Consider the following 19,794-nt stretch of genomic DNA (forward strand, 5'->3'; position numbering starts at 1 on the left):
AGAATAAAGAGAAAAGAATGAAAAAAAAATGAAGACAGCCTAAGAGACCTATGGGACAAAATCAAATGCACCAACACTCGAATTATACGGGTCCCAGAAGGAGAAGAGAGAGAGAAATGACCCGAGAAAATATGTGAAGAGATTATAGTCGAAAACTTCCCTAACATGGGAAAGGAGATAGCCACCCAAGTGCAGGAAGCACAGAGAGTCCCAGGCAGGATAAACCCAAGGAGAAACACTCCAAGACCCATGATAATCAAATTGACAAAAATTAAAGGCAAAGAAAAATTATTGAAAGCAACAAGAGAAAAACCACAAATAACATACAAGGGAACTCCCATAAGGTTAACAGCTGATTTCTCAGCAGAAACTCTGCAAGCCAGAAGGGAGTGGCACAGTATATTTAAAGTGATGAAAGGGAAGAACCTACAACCAAGATTACTCTACCCAGCAAGAATCTCATTCAGATTCGATGGAAAAATCAAAAGCTTTACAGACAAGCAAAAGCTAAGAGAATTCAGCACCACCAAACCAGCTCTACAACAAATGCTAAAGGAAGTTCTCTAAGTGGGAAACACAAGAGAAGAAAAGGACCTACAAAAACAAACCCAAAACAATTAAGAAAATGGCAATAGGAACATACATATCGATAATTACCTTAAATGTGAATTGATTAAATGCTCCCACCAAAAGACACAGACTGGCTGAATGGATATAAAAACAAGACCCATATATATGCTGTCTATCAGAGACCCACTTCAGACATAGGGACACATACAGACTGAAAGTGAGGGGATGGAAAAAGATATTCCATGCAAATGGAAATCAAAAGAAAGCTGGAGTAGCAATACTCATATCAGATGAAATAGACTTTAAAATGAAGTATGTTACAAGAGTCAGGGAAGGACACTACATAATGATCAAGGGATCAATCAAAGAAGAAGATATAACAATTATAAATATGTATGCACCCAACATAGGAGCACCTCAGTACATAAGGCAACTGCTAACAGCTATAAAAGAGGAAATCAACAGTAAAACAATAATAGTGGGGGATTTTAACACCTCACATACACCAATGGATAGATCATTCAAAATGAAAATAAATAAGGAAACACAAGCTTTAAATGACACAATAGACCAGATAGATTTAACTGATACTTATAGGACATTCCATCCAAAAAGAGCAGATTACACTCTCTTCTCAGGTGCACACGGAACATTCTCCAGGATAGATCACACCTTGGGTCACACATCAAGCCTCAGTAAATTTAATATTATTGAAATCATATCAAGCATCTTTTCTGACCACAATGCTATGAGATTATAAATAAATTACAGGGAAAATCAATGTAAAAAACACAAACACATGGAAGCTAAACAATACATTACTAAATAACCAAGAGATCACTGAAGAAATCAAAGAGGAGATCAAAAAATGCTTAGAGACAAATGACAATGAACACATGACGTTCCAAAACCTATGGGATGCCGCGAAAGCAGTTCTAAGAGGGAAGTTTATAGCAATACAATCCTACCTCAAGAAACAAGAAAAATCTGAAACAACCTAACCTTATACCAAAAGCAACTAGAGAAAGAACAACAAAGAAAACGCAAAGTTATTAGAAGGAAAGAAATCATAAAGATCAGAGCAGAAATAAATGAAATAGAAACAAAGAAGACAATATCAAAGATCAATAAAACTAAAAGCTTGTTCTTTGAGAAGATAAACGAAATTTATAAACCACTAGCCAGACTCATCAGGAAAGAGAGGGAGAGGACTCAAATCAATAAAATTAGAAATCAAAAAGGAGAAGTTACAGTGGACACCGCAGAAACACAAAGCATCCTAAGAGACTACTACAAGCAACTCTATGCCAATAAAAGGATAACCTGGAATAAATGGACAACTTCTTAGAAAGGTATAACCTCCAAGACTGAACCAGGAAGAAATAGAAAATATGAACAGACCAATCACAAGTAATGAAATTGAAACCGTGATGAAAAATCTTCCAACAAACAAAAGTCCAGGATCAGGTGGCTTCACAGGTGAATTCTATCAAACATTCAGCGAAGAGCTAACACCCATCCTTCTCAAACTCCTCCAAAAAATTGCAGAGGAAGGAACACTCCCAAACTCATTCTACAAGGCCATCATCACCTTGATACCAAAACCAGACAAAGATACTACAAAAAAAGAAAATTACAGACTAATATCACTGATGAATATAGATGCAAAAATCCTCAACAAAATACTAGCAAACAGAATCCAACAACACAGTGAAAGGATCATACACCATGATCAAGTGGGATTTATCTGAGGGATGCAAGGATTCTTCAGTATACGCAAATCAATCAGTGTGATACACCATATTAACAAACTGAAGAATAAAAGCCATATGATAATCTCAGTAGATGCAGAAAAAGCTTTTGACAAAATTCAACACTATTTATGATACAAACTCTCCAGAAAGTGGGCATAGAGGGAATCTACCTCAACATAATAAAAGCCATATATGACAAACCCACAGCAGACATCATTCTCAATGGTGAAAAACTGAAACCATTTCCTCTAAGGTCAGGCACAAGACAAGGATGTACACTCTTGCCACTATTATCTAGCATAGTTTTGGAAGTCTTAGCCATGGAAATCAGAGAAGAAAAAGAAATAAAAGGAATACAAATTGAAAAGAAGTAAAACTGTCACTCTTTTCAGATGACATGATACTATATGTAGGCAATCCTAAATATGCCACCAGAGAACTACTAGAGCTAATCAGTGAATTTGGTAATGTTGCAGGATACAAAATTAATGCACCAAAATCTGTTGCATTCCTATACACTAACAACGAAAGGTCAGAAAGAGAAATTAAAGAAATAATCCCATTCACCATTGGAATAAAAAAAAAATACCTAGGAATAAACCTACCTAAGGAGGTAAAAGCCCTCTACTCAGAAAACTTCAAGACACTGATGAAAGAAATCAAAGATGACACAAAGAGATGGAAAAATATACCATGTTCTTGGATTGGAAGAATCAGTATTGTGAAAATTACTGTACTACCCAAAGCAATCTACAGTTTCAGTGCAATCCCTATCCAATTACCAATGACGTTTTTTACAGAAGTAGAACAAAAAATCTTAAAATTTGTATGTAGACACAAAAGGCCCTGAATAGCCAAAGCAATCTTGAGGGAAAAAGCAGGGCTGGAGGAATCAGACTCTGTGACTTCAGACTATAGTACAAAGCTACAGTAATCAAGACAATATGATACTGGCACAAAAACAGAAATATAGATCAGTGGAACAGGATAGAAAGCCCAGAGGTAAACCCACACACCTATGGTCAGCTAATCTATGACAAAGGAGGCAAGGATATACAATGGAGAAAAGACAGTCTCTTCAATAAGTGGTGCTTGGAAAACTGGACAGTTACATGTAAAAGAATGAAATTAGAACACTCCCTAACACCATACACCAAAATAAAATCAAAATGGATTAAAGACCAAAATGTAAGACTGGACACTGTAAAACTCTTAGAGGAAAACATAGGAAGAACACTCTTTGACATAAATCACAGCAAGATCTTTTTGACCCACCTCCTAGAGTAATGGAAATAAAAACAAAAACAAACAAACAGGACCTAATGAAACTTAAAAGATTTTGTGCAGCAAAGGAAGCTATAAAGAAGACGAAAAGACAACCCTCAGAATGGGAGAAAATATTTGCAAACGAATCAATGGACAAAGGGTTAATCTCCCAAATATATAAACAACTCATGCAGCTCAATATTAAAAAAAAAAAAAAAACAATCAAAAAATGGGCAGAGATCTAAATAGACATTTCTCCAAAGAAGACATACAGATGGCCAAGAAACACGTGAAAAGCTGCTCAACATCACTAATTATTAGAGAAATGAAAATCAAAACTACAGTGAGTTATCACCTCAGACCAGTTAGAATGGACATCAGCAGAAAATCTACAAGCAACAAATGCTGGAGAGGGTGTGGAGAAAAGGGAACCCTCTTGCCTTGCTGGTGGGAATGTAAATTGATACAGCCACTATGGAGAACAGTAAGGAGGTTCCTTAAAAAACTAAAAATAGAATTATTATATGACCCAGCAATCCCACTACTGGGCACATACCCAGAGAAAACCATAATTCAAAAAGGCACATGCACCCCAATGTTCATTGCAGCACTATTTACAATAGCCAGGTCATGGAAGCAACCTAAATTCCCCTTGACAGACAAATGGATAAAGAAGAGGTGGTACATATATACAGTGGAATATTACTCAGTCATAAAAAGAATGAAATTGGGTCATTTATAGAGATGTGGATGGACATAGAGAGTGTCATACAGAGTGAAGTAAGTCAGAAGGAGAAAACATGTATTGTATATTAATGCATATATGTGGAATCTAGAAAAATGGTACAGATGAACTAGTTTGCAAGGCAGAAATAGAGACACCGATGTAGAGAACAAATGTATGGACACCAAGGCGGGGAAAGTCGGGGGGCGTGGGTGGTGGTGGGATGAATTGGGAGATTGGCTTTGAGATACATACACCAATATGTATAAAATAACTAACTAATAAGAACCTGCTGTGTAAAAAAATAATTCAAAAAATTAAAAATAAAGAATTTGTTTTGGGAGAGCTGTCTATTTCATATATACAGACTGAGACTGCATGTACCATCTGACGTTGACCTCAAGTGCCCCTCCCAGCCCCTTCATCTGTCACCTGAAAATCTGTGTCCATTCTTCTGGAGCCTTTTTTTTTTTTTTTGGCCTGCACCTCAAAGCTTGCAGGATATTAGGTCCCTGACCAAGGATTGAACCTGGGCCGCTGCAGTGAAAGCGCTGAATCCTAACCCCTGGACCACTAGGGAATTCTCGTGTTCTGAAGTCACCTTTCTGGAAATGTGGAGCATAGAATGGTAGTAACGAGCACAGCAGAGTGGAACAATTCCAGGCTGATGCTGTAGTTCTAGTCCTGCCCCTAGAGAGAAACCTATGAGTAAGGCTTTTACTTGCTCAGGCAGCCGAGCATCAGAGTAGGGCATGCAGTGTGAGGGGAAGGCTGCCAGGCTGTCTCCCAAGGGGCCACCTAGCACGGCAGGTCTTAACAGGGTGAACCTCCCAAGAACAAGTCTCAGGCTCACAGCTTGTGGGCTTAGAAACCGCATCATGGGGGCAGAGTATACTAAGTAATTTTTGAGGCGGTGGATGTGTGGAAACCCATGGTGCCAGTTTGTTAATCCGCACCGAGAACCCTCTCTGCCGGAGAGGTGGGAATACTCGTGTGATTTCTCTCTCCCTGCCCTGGGAGCCACATGCTAATCCGAAGGTTGTCTGGTGAGCGTTGTCAGAGTGAAGGCAGTTAAGTGGATAAAGGAGAGAAAAATTGCATGTCAGTGCCGTCTGGCTATGCATTTGGAAATTTTGAACTTTGCGGCTGTTGCCTGGACGGGCACTGCCCAGGTTTGTCTCTTACATGTTTCGTTTATTGTTGTTGTTTGTATTGTTATTGTCTTTTCCTTGGCTGACCAAACCTCATTCTGATTTGAATCATCCTTTCTTAAAATTCCTTAGAACTTACAAATTGGCCCAGGTAACATCCTGCCCCACCCCAACCTTGGGAAAATTTAAAGTAACTCTTCATACCTCTGACATGACCCATGATTGCTGATTTATAATTTACCTCTGAGCAGGTTTTTAATTTCCTTCATTTCTGGGTTTGTAGTAGACGTCTCATTGAGGCCTTCCAGTACTGATAATATGTAAACTGATTGTTTTACCCTGCCATTGCTCAGTTTCCTCATCTGTGTAAGGTACCAGATGAATTAGCTAACTGCTAAGGTAACTTCCAATGCTAAATTTCTACCTTCAAGTTTCAAGAGATTTTCCTCTTTTTTTTTTTTTTTACTGAAGTATAGTTGATTTACAATATTAGTTTCAGGTGTACAGCATAAGTGATTCAGTGTTTTTAACTTATACTCTATCAAAAGATATTACAAGATAATGGCTATAATTCCCTGTGCTCTACAATACATTCTTGTTCTTATCTATTTTACACATAGTAGTTTGTATCTCTTAATCCCATACCCCTAACATTCCCCTCCCCACTTCCTTCTCCCAGCTGGTAACCCGTCTAAAAAATAATACAAAGGAACGTATATAGCGAAACAGAAACAGACTCATAGAGATTTTCCTTTTAACGAAAAAATTTTGTGATTTGGTGAAGGTTAGCTTTCCTGCATCGGATGGCATGATTCCTTAACAAGTCCCCGTGGCTGGCTGGCATCAAATAAGGCTAACACCTTTCCTTGGCTTTTTTTTAAAGAGCAAATCTGGATTCAGTCCACCACGAATCTGAATTGCAAGTCTGTCCTCACAGTGCTTCTTTGGAAAAATCATATAACCTTTCATATTTCACTTGAGGCTTCTAAAATGATTTTCTAATTCTCTTTTCCATCAGTAATTTGTTAACTGGAATTCTTCTGTAGTGAAGAACTTTGTCTTATCAACTGTTTGGCTTAAGTGTGGTTAGTAAAGGAAAGGCAGGATAAATGCTTTCTTCTTTCCTTTTATTTATCATTTTCTTAATAATGAATTGGTATTTTATCAGCCTCCAGCGGTGTTATGAGTGTTTTTAGCTTTTGAGCTCAGAATTTTAAAATATAGTTTGTATGTATCCGCAGATGTAATCCATATGTATATAATCGATATAAGTTAATACAATCAATATTGTTTCTGATGAAATGGACATGAAGTCTGGGATTTGCTTTAAACTACTCTGGCACCTAAAAAGCAAACTGACAGCAAAGGGAGTGGAAGAGGTGAATATGGGAAAGTTTTTTTTTCAGCTTTTGGGGAAGATCTTTATTTAGTGAAGCTGGGTGGTAGGTACGTCGAGTCCATTGTACTATTCTTTTCACTTTTAGTATGGTTGAAATTTTCCCAGATAAAATAGCTCTAAAAAAATACATAATTTTAAGGTTATCAGAGGTGTTAATCTGAGTTCAGTCTTTAACTCTGGCCTATACATGAATACTGTGGAAAAAGATTCTTCGATGTTTATTGAAATGCCAGATATCACAACAGTTTCTAATCCTCATGCCACTGACAACAGCATGCCAATTATGTGCATATCTTCCAGAACTTTGGAAGAATTTTAGTATTTAACTTTATTGGATCTGTTTATAAAACTCTTGTCACAATAACTGAGGCTGTCCACTTTTGAATGAAACAATGCTCAGGAAATAATATAATGTGAAAATCAATTGGTATCACAGTTCTTATATTACTAGCATCCCTTAAGAATTTGAAACAAAGTTACTTAATGCTCTCTGGATGTTATGCCAGAAAATAATTTGGCGTTTTAGCCATTCTGCACTGACTTCTTCAATATAATTGTGCTATTTCTTATTCCAGGTTTAAGTTTATCTATTCATGGGGCTGAAAAGCGTTTGCAAATCCACCAACGGCGAAGTGTGGCAAGCCACCCAGGGTCACGTCGCCTGCCCGTGGTCAGGCATTCCTCACTCCCACCAGGCAGAAGGTCAATAAAAATGGAGGCAAGGTCTTCTGGAATCACTAATGGGAAAACCAAAGTCTTCCACGCAGGTAATGCATGGGGAAGGGTCAACAGGGACCTGTGTTAGCAGCAGGCTGACACAGCCTGCATTATATTTTTATTGTCTAACTCTTCCATGCTTCCAGTTAAGCTTGCTTTTTTTTTTTTTTTAACATCTCTATTGGAGTATAATTGCTTTACAATGGTGTGTTAGTTTCTGCTTTATAACAAAGTGAATCAGTTATACATATACATATGTTTCCATATCTCTTCCCTCTTGCATCTCCCTCCCTCCCACCCTCCCTATCCCACCCCTCTAGGTGGTCACAAACCACAGAGCTGATCTCCCTGTGCTCTGCGGCTGCTTCCCACTACCAAACATAAAATAGAAAGCTTGCTTTTTAAAAAGAGTCTTGATTTTTTTTTCTCTCTCTCTCTTCACTTCAGTCAGTGGTAAATGTCACCAAGACCAATAGGAGGGAAGAGAGCTTGTTGTGTCAGAAAAGGTTAAGGCAACATTCTACTTACAGTGGGAGAATCTAAATGAAAAATTTCAGTGAATAAACTTGCTCGGTTCAAAAAAGCTTATTGTGTAATAAAATAATAAAGAGATTTGGCCAGTTTCTTGATAATTTGCTCTAAGACAGCTCGGGGAAAAAGTCAAGCTGAAAATGTCCGCTTTGAAGCCTCAGTTATGTGGCTTGACTTGCCTGTATTCCCTCCTCAGGTGAAGGGAGAAAACTAAAGTCATATGAAGTTTCAAGGCTCTGAGAAGCATCTGTGATCTCTTGAAAATGTTAAAATGAGTGTATATCAAAGCTGGTATTACAACTAAAAGTATTTGGGTGAGAGGCTCATTTAAGTATTCATTCGTTCATTCATTCAACAAAGGTGTTGAGTGCATACTATATGCCAGGCATTGTTTTGGGTGCTGAGGAAAAACAAGTGAACACTGTCTTTCTGACTCACAGGAACATCAAATTGTGAGGAAATTCTGAAGTCACTTAGTATAAGTCTCACCCAATCCTGATTTCTCTGTGTAATGTCCTTGCAGGTGGCCACCCAACCTCAACTAAAGTCAAGCTTCCTTCTCTAGCCATGTCATCGTCTTTCTCTCAGCTGATAACCTTGTTTCCTAACCTCATGGAGAAACCCACAAGCCACTGGGCCTGAATGACTGCAGGTCCCTTACCCTGCATCTCCACGTATATCTCTGTTTACTCCCATCCTTCACCCTTTTCCTCTGGTTTTCAACAGATGAGGGTCTTCCCACTGTCCTTGACCAAGCTTTCACCTGTATCCTTGGCCACGCTTTCCCTCTCTTGGACCTTGCCCTTTCCCCTCATTCTGTGAAGAAGGCTAAAGCTTCTCTCGTTCTAATCATCTTCATTTGACACCGCATCCTGTTCTCTCTTCCGCCACTTCTCCCCTCCCTTCTGAGCCAGACTTCTGAAAGAGTCATCTGCTTGGCTTGGCTCTACTCTCTGCCTTCCCAGCCACTCTTCAACCCAACACCGTCGGGTTTCTGTCTCCTCCTCTCCATCATGGCGGTTCTTGAGGCCCTTAGTGACCCCCTTTTACCATAGTGTGGTGAGTAGCAGACTCTTCTGATGCACCCGACCAGAATGGACCACGACTTCTTCCCAAAGCACTTCTCTGACTTCCATGATGGCCTTCTTTCTTGGTTCTCATCTCACGTCTCTCACAGGTAACTCTTAACAGTTCCCCAACCTCCAGCATCTCTCTCATCCTCTTGCCTGCTGTCATAGTGTATCCTTTACACCAAATACAGAATGATTCATTTCCACCCCTGATCATGCCATTCATCTTGCTTGTCCTACTCATTCTAGGGCAAAGGCCAAACCTCTTAGCAAGTTAAAAACAAATGCCCATCATGATCTGGCCCCTAGTGCTTCTCATCCTTTTTTTGCCCCCTTCTGCCTTAAACTTTATACTCTAATGTGTCAGCTGGGGTTCAACCAGAAAAGCAGGGCCAGTAGAAGATTTGTACTAGAGATTTATTAAAAAGAATTGACTTACATGATTGTGAAGGCTGTCTAGGCCGGTCTGAAATCCATAGGGCAGACTGTTAGGAAGGGCAGGCTGGTACTCTTGGGCACAGTGGAGGTCACTGTCTACACATGGAATTTCTTCTTCAGGGCAGCCTTAGCTCTGGTTTTAAGACCTTTCGGCTGATTGAATCAGCACCCCAACTCTCTTGCCTAGGATAATCTCCCTTATTTAAAGTAACCGATTATGGACTTGTAAAACACCTTCACAGCAGCATCCGTGTTCACCGAGGAACTGGGGACTCTAGTCCAGCCAAGTTGGCACATCAACTAGACCATGACGTCTGACCAGACTGACTTGCTTTCAGCTCTCCAGACACGTGATGCTATGTCATATCTCTCAACGTTTGCTCATGCTGCTTGCTCTAGAATACCCTGGTTTTGCTCCATAATCTTTTAATATTTTGAAATCGTCTGTCTCTCCACCATAAGGTCTTTAAAGGCATGGATTCTGGGATATTTATCTTGTACCTCCATTAAATAATTTGTAGGGTAGGACTGAACTGACCCTTCATTAGCTGTTTTTCAGACTATTATTATAGAGTTCCTTAAATTTTTTTCTAGGTTTATTAGGGTATAATTGACAAACTACAATCACATTCTAATTGCTCTACCTGCCTTTCAGCAAATATTTATTGAGGGCCAATTTGGTTTCCAAGCATTCTTCAAGTACTTGGAATACATCAGTGAATGAAACGAAGATCCCTGCCCCTGAAGAGTTAACATATTATGTGGGGGAGATAGGTCATATATAAACATAATAAATAGTGATTAGGAAGAAGATAAATATTATGGATAAGAGAAAAAGTAGGTGAAATCAGGTGGTAGGGTTGCATGTTGCAATTTTAAATAAGGTGGTCAGCATGTAGGCCACATTGTGGAGAAGATGTGTGATCAAGGGCTAGAAGGAGCTGAGAGGGCCGCTGAGATGAGCAAGTTCATCCCAGCAGAGGGATAGCCAGTTGACAGGCCCTACGACAGGAATGAGTCTGGCAGTTTGAGGAAAAGCACGGAGACCCCTGAGCTTGGAGTGAGAAGGAAACATCAGCTCAGTGAGGTCAGAGGGACCAGATAGGGCAGGGCCTTGCAGGCCATGTAAGGACTTTGAGCCCTGTATGAAATGGGAGCTTTTAAGGGGTTTTGAGCAGAAGAATCCCATGACCTGACTTATTTTTTAACACGATCACTTTAGCTGTTATTTGAGGATAGACTATAGGGGTAGAGGGTGAAAGGAGGAAGGTCAGGTGGGAGGCCACCATAATAATCAAGTTGAGACATGATGGTAGCTCTTACTAGAGGTAGAAAAAGGCACATGAAAAGTGTTAAACATCACTAATTATTAGAGAACTGCAAATCAAAACTACAATGAGGTGTCACCTCACACCAGTCAGAATGGCCTTCATCAAAAACTCTACGAACAATAAATGCTGGAGAGGGTGTGGAGAAAAGGGAACCCTCTTGCACTGTTGGTGGGAATGTAACTTGATACAACCACTATGGAAAACAGTATGAAGGTTCCTTAAAAAACTAAAAATAGAACTACTATATGACTAGTAATTCTACTACTGGGCATATACCCAGAGAAAACCATAATTCAAAAAGGCACATGCACGCAAGCACTATTTACAATAGCCAGGACATGGAAGCAACCTAAATGTCCATCGACAGATGAATGGATAAAGAAGATGTGGTACATATATATATAATGGAATATTACTCAGCCATAAAAAGGAACAAAACTGGGTCATTTGTAGAGATGTGGATGGACCTAGACACTATCATACAGAGTGAAGTAAGTCAGAAAGAGAAAAAAAAACATTGTATATTAACACATATATGTGGAATCTAAAAAAATGGTATAGATGATCTTATTTGCAAAGCAGAAATAAAGACACAGACGTAGAGAATAAACATTTGGATACCAAGGGGGGAGTGGGATGAACTGGGAGACGGGGATTGACATATATACAATATTGATACTATGGAAAAATAGATAACTAAGGAGAACCTACTGTACAGCACAGGGAACTCTACTCAGTGCTCTGTGGTGACCTAAATGGGAAGGAAATCCAAAAAAGAGGGGATATATGTACACGTATAGCTGATTCACTTTGCTGCACAGTAAAAACTAACACAACATTGTAAAGCAACTATACTCCAATAAAAATTTAAAAATAAAATAAAGTTGGGCCACAGAGTTTCAATGGATTAGATGTGGGATAAGAGAGAAAGGAGAGCTAAGTATGACTATATGGTTTTGGACTTGAGTAAATGTGTTTGGTATCAACTGAGATGGAGAAGGCTGAAGGCAAAGCGGACTTAGTGGATTTGAGGGCAGAAGTGGGGTCAGGATCGGAAGTCTGTGGGCAACTGGAGAGATCACGTGGGTGGTGGGATAAACATATTTAGAGTTTGAGAGATTGGTCTGGGAAGGAGATATAAAATCGACTGTTGTTGACAAGTCATCTGAGATGACCAGATGGAGAAGGGGGAGAGGATTAAGGGCTGAAATCTGGCACTCCCCAATAGTAAAGGTCAGAACATGAAAAGCAAAACACAAGCAAAGAAGGCCGAGAAGGAATGGCCAGCAAGGGTGGAGAGAAGCCAGAAATTACACATCTTGGAAGTTAAGTAAAGAAAGTTTATCACAAGGAGAGGAGTGATTATCTAGGTTAAATGTTGCTAAAAGTCAAGTAAGATGAGAAATAAGAATTGGCCGTTGATTTTAGTAAAGTGGAGATCGATGGTGATTTTGAGAAGGACAGCTTTGGTGAAGTGGTGGGGATGAAACTCTGATTAAAGTGTGTCTCAGACAGAATGGAAGCATATGAATTGGATACTGAGAATATAGACAACTTTTTAAAAGTAGTTTTGCTGTGAAGGGTAGCGAAGAACTAGGCCAGCCACCGGGGGAGAAGCGAGGTCAAGAGAGTTTCTTTGCAAAATAGCAAATCTCCAGCAGATAAGTGGCGTTGGGGAGAGGGAAGAATTCATGATGTGAGGATTGGTGAGAGAAATGAGAGCCGTGTGCACAACAGAATCATGAACAGTTTATCTGTGATAACAGATGGGAAGGGAGAGTGTGTAGATGTTGGCAATGTGAGGAGGGTCTGAGAAGTTCTTTTGCTGCTGTTTCAGTTTTATCTGTAATGTGGTAAGGAAGGTCATAACTGAGAACGAGAAGGGAGTAAGATTGTTTGAGAGGATGGTAGGATGGTGTAAACGGTGGAATGTGGTTGCCGGCCCACATTAAATGGCTGTTTGAGGTTCATGGTCATGAAATTAAACTAGGACTAGTTACCATGGTTGTGTGTTTTTCTTTGACCTTGTTTAGCTACGTGAATGAAAACAAAGAATATATCAATATAGAGAGTTGTATTTAGTCAGGGTTTTGATTTTACCAAGGAATTAGGAAAAGAGGGAGAGAGAGGGAATCAAAGGTGCACTAGAGAGAATGATAACAGTCGATCATGTGTTTTAAGCTTAATACACAGGGAAGTGAAGACATCCGGAGGGGGGAGTGAGTTTCAGTGGAAAGTTGATAGGATCACTTGGTTGGAGGTTCAAGAGGGGATTAAAGCGTACTGAGGTTAGGACAGGGGAAGAAGAGCTGAAAAGAGATGGTAGTGAAAGAGTAGAACGCAGGGCACTGATACTAAGAAGGGCGTTGCTGTTATTAGTAATGATGAGGTTGAGGTTAGGGTATGAAGTTAGTGAGGATGGAGGGCAAGGTCAGTGGAGGAAAGTATTCTCAGAATGAGAGGCCAGGGTTTGGGAAGGATCATCTACATAGATATTAAAATTGAATTGAATAGTTTTGGGAGAGTGACATAAGCCAGGAGGTAACCTCATCAGGAAATGAGGAAGCATGATCTGGAAGCAGCACGTGGGTGCAGTGATGACACGGAGAGAAGGTGATATAATAAAACAACCTGAGATTCAAGGCTGGGAGAGTTTAGGGAAGGGGGAAGAACAATGGTCTGAAGGTGGCATGAGGACTCAAGGAAGACACCCGCCCCCCCACCCCCCATTCTCCAGATCCTTTGGTGTCAGGGCTGTGGGACAAAAATAGTACCATAGGAAAGAGCCACGGGGAAGCTGTGACCTCTGGGAAGAGCCAGGCTTTCATGAAAGCAAGAAGATGAAGGGGCCAATCTGAGAAAAGGCTGATGGGAAGAGAATTCTGGAAGGCCCAGTGAGCCCAGTTTTTGAAATCTCTACAGTTTCACCTCTCCCTATTTTTCCTGGCATCTTTTATACTAGGTAACCTGCCTTGTTCTACTTTCTCCACAGCTCTGCACTAGTTCTCAAGTAGGCTTTTACTCTTCCAGTTCTCTGCTATTCAAGTTCCTCGCTCTTTTTGGAATGCCCCTACCTCAATGCATCTCTCTCAAGCCCTTCTCATTCCTCAAAGTGTATCCCAAATCCCCCCTCCTCCCAAAAGCCTTTCTGATCCAACTGGTCAGAACTTGGAAGCCTTATCAAAGGCTGATTATTTGCTGTTTGTCGCAATCTATTGCACTCACTGGGTATAGGTTTGCATTCTGAAGCTATGCAGGGTAAATCTATTCTTCTTTCAATGCTGATCTTTTAGTTGTTCAAAAACTCATCTTGAGCTATTTGCCAACTGAGACATTTTCTAGTTCCTTCGATGCTTCCTTCAAACAGCATGGTTTTCACCTTCTTTACCATCCTACCCACTCCACTCTTAGAAAAAGTCTTATTTCATGACTGCATCTTTGGAAATACAGTGCCCAGAATTGTACAGAATATTCTGTTTGTGTTTGACCCAGTCAGAGAAGAGTCAGTCTTTGACATCCTCTACTGATACTAATGTAATAAACGTTTGAAGAAATGTTAAGATATTTCCTAATGGTGTGATGTCAGCATATCTTGTCACTGCTCTTACCTTAAAACACGCATCACTACATTTATCTATCATAATTTTATCATCGATTCTTGAACCCTGCTTGCATTGGCTATTGGTTGAAAATATAAATAAAACCAATTCTTTAGCACATAATTATCGTTAAGAAAAATCATATTAAACAAATTATGATTAGAAACCTGTTTTTGAAAATATATGTATTTAAAACACGTTATTAAGATAGATGTGACTTCAATTCCATCCTTTTATTTTTAGTGTACTTTTACTAATGCATCATCGTTCTCTGTTGGGAGATTATAGAAGAGCTCTCAAACCGAGTTTCTTATTTGCAGTGAATCATAGATCTTAGAAGCAGTGTGTGCATTTTAGTCATAGTGAGGCCTATTAAATCATCCATCTACTTTTTACAAAGTTAATAATCTCGATTCCCAAAGCACTTTCTAAAAGCCCACTCAGACTGGTCGAAAAGAAAGAACAAGAAAATCGTGTAGATCTTCTGTGCCATCAGCCCTGAACAATTTCAGTTCATTTATTCCCCTTTGAGTTTACAAACACTTCTGAGTGCCTACTATGTCCTAACAAATATTTATTTGGAGGGTACTTCATTGGGGCTGGAATGGTGTAGAACTCTGTTGCACATGGACCTTGGGGAGCTCACAGTCATGTCCAGAAAGACCATGAGTCAGGGCTCTTTGGTTATAAATAACTGAAAGCAATTATTTAATCCAAGCAAAGAAGGAATTTAAAATTGAAGGATATGGATGGAAAGGCTGGAGAACTGGCCTTGGAAAAGGAACAGATACCAAGAGAAGGACTATTTGACTTTCTGGAATAAATGAACCCTTACCATTTTTCTTGGTTTTTGCATCATTTGGCTCCGTTTTTGAAGACCTGGAAGAGATTCTATCAGCCATGTGCCTTTCCCTTGGTTGGGCAGTGAGTGATGAGAGATAAAAGGATAGGACAGAGGAGGCCTCCCTCTTCAGCTTTGATAATAGGAGGATAGGACGCCTTGATTTCTCCTCCCACCCAGGCTGCACACAGTAAGGGAAAGACATTTCCCCAAAAGGAAATAGAGGTGATGTTAGAAAAGGGAAATGTATATGGAAGAATATCCACTACTTAACCTGCTATAATAGAATTCATTGTATTAAGGGCTAGAACAGAGATATAAATAAAATTATGGAAACATTATTACTAGGGAAAAGATATAAGAAGGATTCTACAGATTGGACTTTGAAGGTCAGCTAAGACATCAACAGGAAGACGGAGGGATGGCCATTCAGATATAGGAAAGAGCGTAATAATAGTGCATTATAGTGGTGAGCAGTGCAAGCTTTGTTGTTAGATGTTTTTTTTGTTTGTTTGTTTGTTTGTTTTTTGCGGTGCGCGGGCCTCTCACTGCTGTGGCCTCTCCCGTTGCGGAGCACGGGCCCCGACGCGCAGGCTCAGCGGCCATGGCTCACGGGCCCAGCCGCTCCGCGGCACGCGGGACCCTCCCGGACCGGGGCACGAACCCGCGTCCTCTGCATTGGCAGGCGGACCCTCAACCACCGCGCCACCAGGGAAGCCCTGTTAGATGTTTTAAACCCACATATGTTCCCTAATAGCTATGCAGACTTGGGCAAATGACTTAATTTCTCTGAATCTTTTTCCTCATCAGCAAAATGAGCAATACTGTCTCACAGTGTTAGGGTTGCCAGATGAAACACAGGACTTGGTTAAATTTCAGATAAACGACAAATACCTTTTGGTGTAAGAATGTCCCATGAATTGCATGAGGCAGACTTATGATAAAAATGTATTAGTTTATTTGAAATTCAAATTACCTGAGCACCCTATATTTTTATGTGTTATATCTGGCAACCCTATGTGGCATTGTTATGCCAGGTAAATTCATTCATGTAAAATGCTCTATATGATCCTTGCACAGTAAGGCGACAGGAGCAAAGGATCATTTTTGTTGTCACCATCATCCTAGACAAAATTCACAAGCCTGAAAGTACTTATGTCCCAGAAGCATTTCTCACTCGGTCCTTGAAGCATAGAGCAGTTTCCCAGTTAACTTGAGCCAGGTTAACAATTAAGACGGTTTCCCTTTATGCTGCACTGACGCAGGAGCTGTTCACCTTCATCTTGTATTTGTATGATTTCTCTTTCCTTCTGATTGTTTCAGATGTTTCTCTTGTGTACTGATTTCATTTTGACCTTATCTTTTAGCCGCTCGTAATTAATGAATATCGTTCCACTTTATAGGCCAATAATAAAAGTATTAAATAGCACCAGGCTTGGAACTGTCATTTAAGGGTCAAGAACAGAGTCAACTGAAGCACTGATCGCGAATTTTTGAATTTGAAAGTGTAAAGCTTAGTGAGTATGGGTCACATTATCCCAGTTTAATGACTGTGCCACACAAAATAGAATTAGAAGCTTTGTGAAATCTAAAATATTTCTTCTATTGCTTTTCCTTTATATGATAGGCCCATCGTATAGTCCTAGGGAAATGCCATTAGTCACAGAATTTGTCCTTTATTCTCTTCTGGAGTTGGTAAAATGATGTTTTGCTGATATAGTTCATTATTTTCCCAAGTAATTTCTAACACAATTCCTTTTATCTCCCTTTCCCCTTTTATGCATGATTATTTTTCCCTTATATAGATATGTATTTAAATGCTGGGACAAGTTGATTTCACAGGAGAGAAACTTTAGGATTTTGTTGTTTCCAGTGAGCTAGAACAACATGTATACATGTCATCTGTATACTGTCGTCTTATGCTATCTGTATACAGACGGTACTAAATGTTTGACAATAATAAAATTACAGCCCCCCTTAAGTACTCTACTGTATTCCCAACCTCAAAAACTGTTAAGCTATTTGCATGCATTATTTCATTTAATTCCATAATATCCTCATGCTGTCAGCCTTATTTTATGGTTGGGGAAACTAAGGCACAGAGAAGGTTTAAGTAACTTGCCCCAAAACACGCAGGCAGTAAGTGGCGGAGGCAGGATTCCAACTCTGGTGGTTTGATTCTCTCATTACCTTCTTCAGACAACTTGGTAGCAATATTTCTAGCAAGTTTGTATACCAAATCTTTGGAAAATTTAAAGCCCTGTAATAGTTCAACCCGTAGCATAAGAAGACTATATTGAGGAAGGGACCACTAGATTCCACTGAAAACATAGTCACCTTAACCAGTTGTTTCTTTCTATATCAGTGATGCTCCACTTTGTAGCATCATTTTTGTTCTACTCTGCATTAGACCTTTGTTTTTTCATCTTCCCTTTTTCAAATTCCAGTATTATGTCAAGGCCTGGTCTCAAATTAGGGAAACAGAATTAACTCAGCAAGTACCTTTCACATTCTGTTTAACGTAAGTACCAGAGGCTGTGGGGAAAAGGAGAGAAAAGGAGCAATTAAGCAGAGATTTGAAAAAAGAAAGACAGCAAAGAAAGACTTGTGTGTTGGCTGACTTGTTTCTAGTTCTGCCAAGATGAGAGTCAAGATTCAGCTCATTCTTTAGGGGAAAAAAGTAAACATATGGCTAATCTTGACCACAATAATAATCATGGTACCACCACCTTATGTTAGATGATGCTCCATTGTCTCCAAAGGGCTTCCACAAATATTTCTCCTGCATCTCACTGAGTTCTCACAGTGGTCTGTGAGGCAGAATTAGCCCTGCTTTACTGTGCCTCAGGAAATGAAATTGCTTGACGAAAAGTACAAAATTGGTCATTGATGGACCCTAGCTAAAACCCATGTCTTTAGTTTCTTACCAGTGTTTTTTCCCACTGAGCCAGTTTTTTTTCCTTGAGGGTGAAAATAGTTGAGTGTGAAATTTAGTGTTTTCTCATCACCTTATCCGGGAACAGACATTTTACTGAGAATTGTGCCTGAAACTTCTTTATTGAACCTGAGGAATCTGGCTACTCTTCTTGAATGAATCTGAAGCTTGGATGAAAATATATATTTACTTTTCTATTTGTGAAATGGATTTTTGGTGTGGCTGGAAGCTAAGATCTTCCACATGGCTTTGAGAATATGTGGGAGAAAAAGTATAAGCTACTTTGGACCTCTGTTTTATTTCTCATTGCCTTGAAGGTGAATGTGGTATCTTTCTAAACTATGGTTTAGAAATAACGCTAATCATCCTTCATTTGAATCTCTTCCTCTTTAAGTGGGTGTTTTGTAAAATGTGTGATGTGAGTTTAGTAAATAGAGGGGCGCTTAGGAAAAGAAGCTGTTTTGAGCCTTGAAATGTGGACATTGGGATCTGTGCGCCTTGCTATCATTTGCTGAGTAACAAAATGGAGTTTTCCAAAAATACATACCAAATTCTTCCCTTAGAAATGTTCACTTTTTCCCCTTTGCTGAGGGACATATGCACATATTTTGACCTATGTAGTGCATTTAGAGAGAATTTTCTGAAGAATCTTTTCACAACCATTTGAATATACAAAGTGAGTAAAGAAAAGCTACAGAAAAGGCATCCACAGAGACAACTATTTCTGGAAAGAGTGTTGTGTTTTAATGGAATTCAGAACTGCATCTTCTGCCCAAGTCTACTTCAAATAACTTTATATTTAAGAAGCTTGGAGAGATTTAAATCAATACTAACTCAAGATCATATGACTATAACTAGTGGCCTGAGCCCTAAACCTAAACTAAGTTCTTCATCGTGGTAGATAGACGGTTAATAGTAAGCTTCTGCTCTACTTACTTAATTCCCTGAGTTAGAGATAAGAGGCCGATGCACAAGATGGACAGAGCCCTGGCTCTCAAGAGGCTTGTCGTTTTGCAAGGCCATTCTCTTTCATGCATTCATCTTAGGCCCTTCTGAAGATTTACTGTGCAAGTTAAAAGAGTAAACAACATTATAGTGATGCTGAAGGTATCATGGTTTCTACTCCGTAACCCCTCCTAATCCTGAGTTTCTCTCTTCCCTTCCTCGGCAAGAGTCACCGTTGTCATAGCAACAGAACTCAGCATCTAGGTGATTGGAAGACCCCCATGGAGCCCTGCCTACACTCCCACACAAATCCTTCCTGCCATTTAAGGCTTTGCAGCTCCGGTTTCCAGGCCCTCTTTGGAACTCTTAATGCAGGCATTCTGTATAATTTAGGAGATCACTATCTTGCCAATCCTGGGAAACATAGAAGTAATTTTGTTGAAGGTCAGCCATTACTGGCTGAAGCAGTGGGATTATTATTTCCATTTTAGACCTGAGAACCATTCACCGGCTGTTAGCTAAA

The 19,794-nt window shown here is 39.7% G+C and overlaps 1 protein-coding gene across 4 annotated transcripts in view; it reads left to right on the top strand.

Annotated features, from left to right (window-relative positions):
- Positions 1 to 19,794, top strand: part of ANO4 (anoctamin 4) — a 450,544-nt gene that overhangs the window by 208,689 nt on the left and 222,061 nt on the right. For all 4 annotated transcript variants that reach the window (XM_067697681.1, XM_067697682.1, XM_067697683.1 and 1 more), the window contains one exon: positions 7,440 to 7,631. In XM_067697681.1, coding sequence (XP_067553782.1) covers positions 7,440 to 7,631 — 192 coding nt within the window. The remainder of the gene's footprint in view (positions 1 to 7,439; positions 7,632 to 19,794) is intronic.

Source organism: Pseudorca crassidens, chromosome 11 (assembly GCF_039906515.1).
Source record: "Pseudorca crassidens isolate mPseCra1 chromosome 11, mPseCra1.hap1, whole genome shotgun sequence".
Classification (NCBI taxonomy): Eukaryota; Metazoa; Chordata; class Mammalia; order Artiodactyla; family Delphinidae; genus Pseudorca; species Pseudorca crassidens.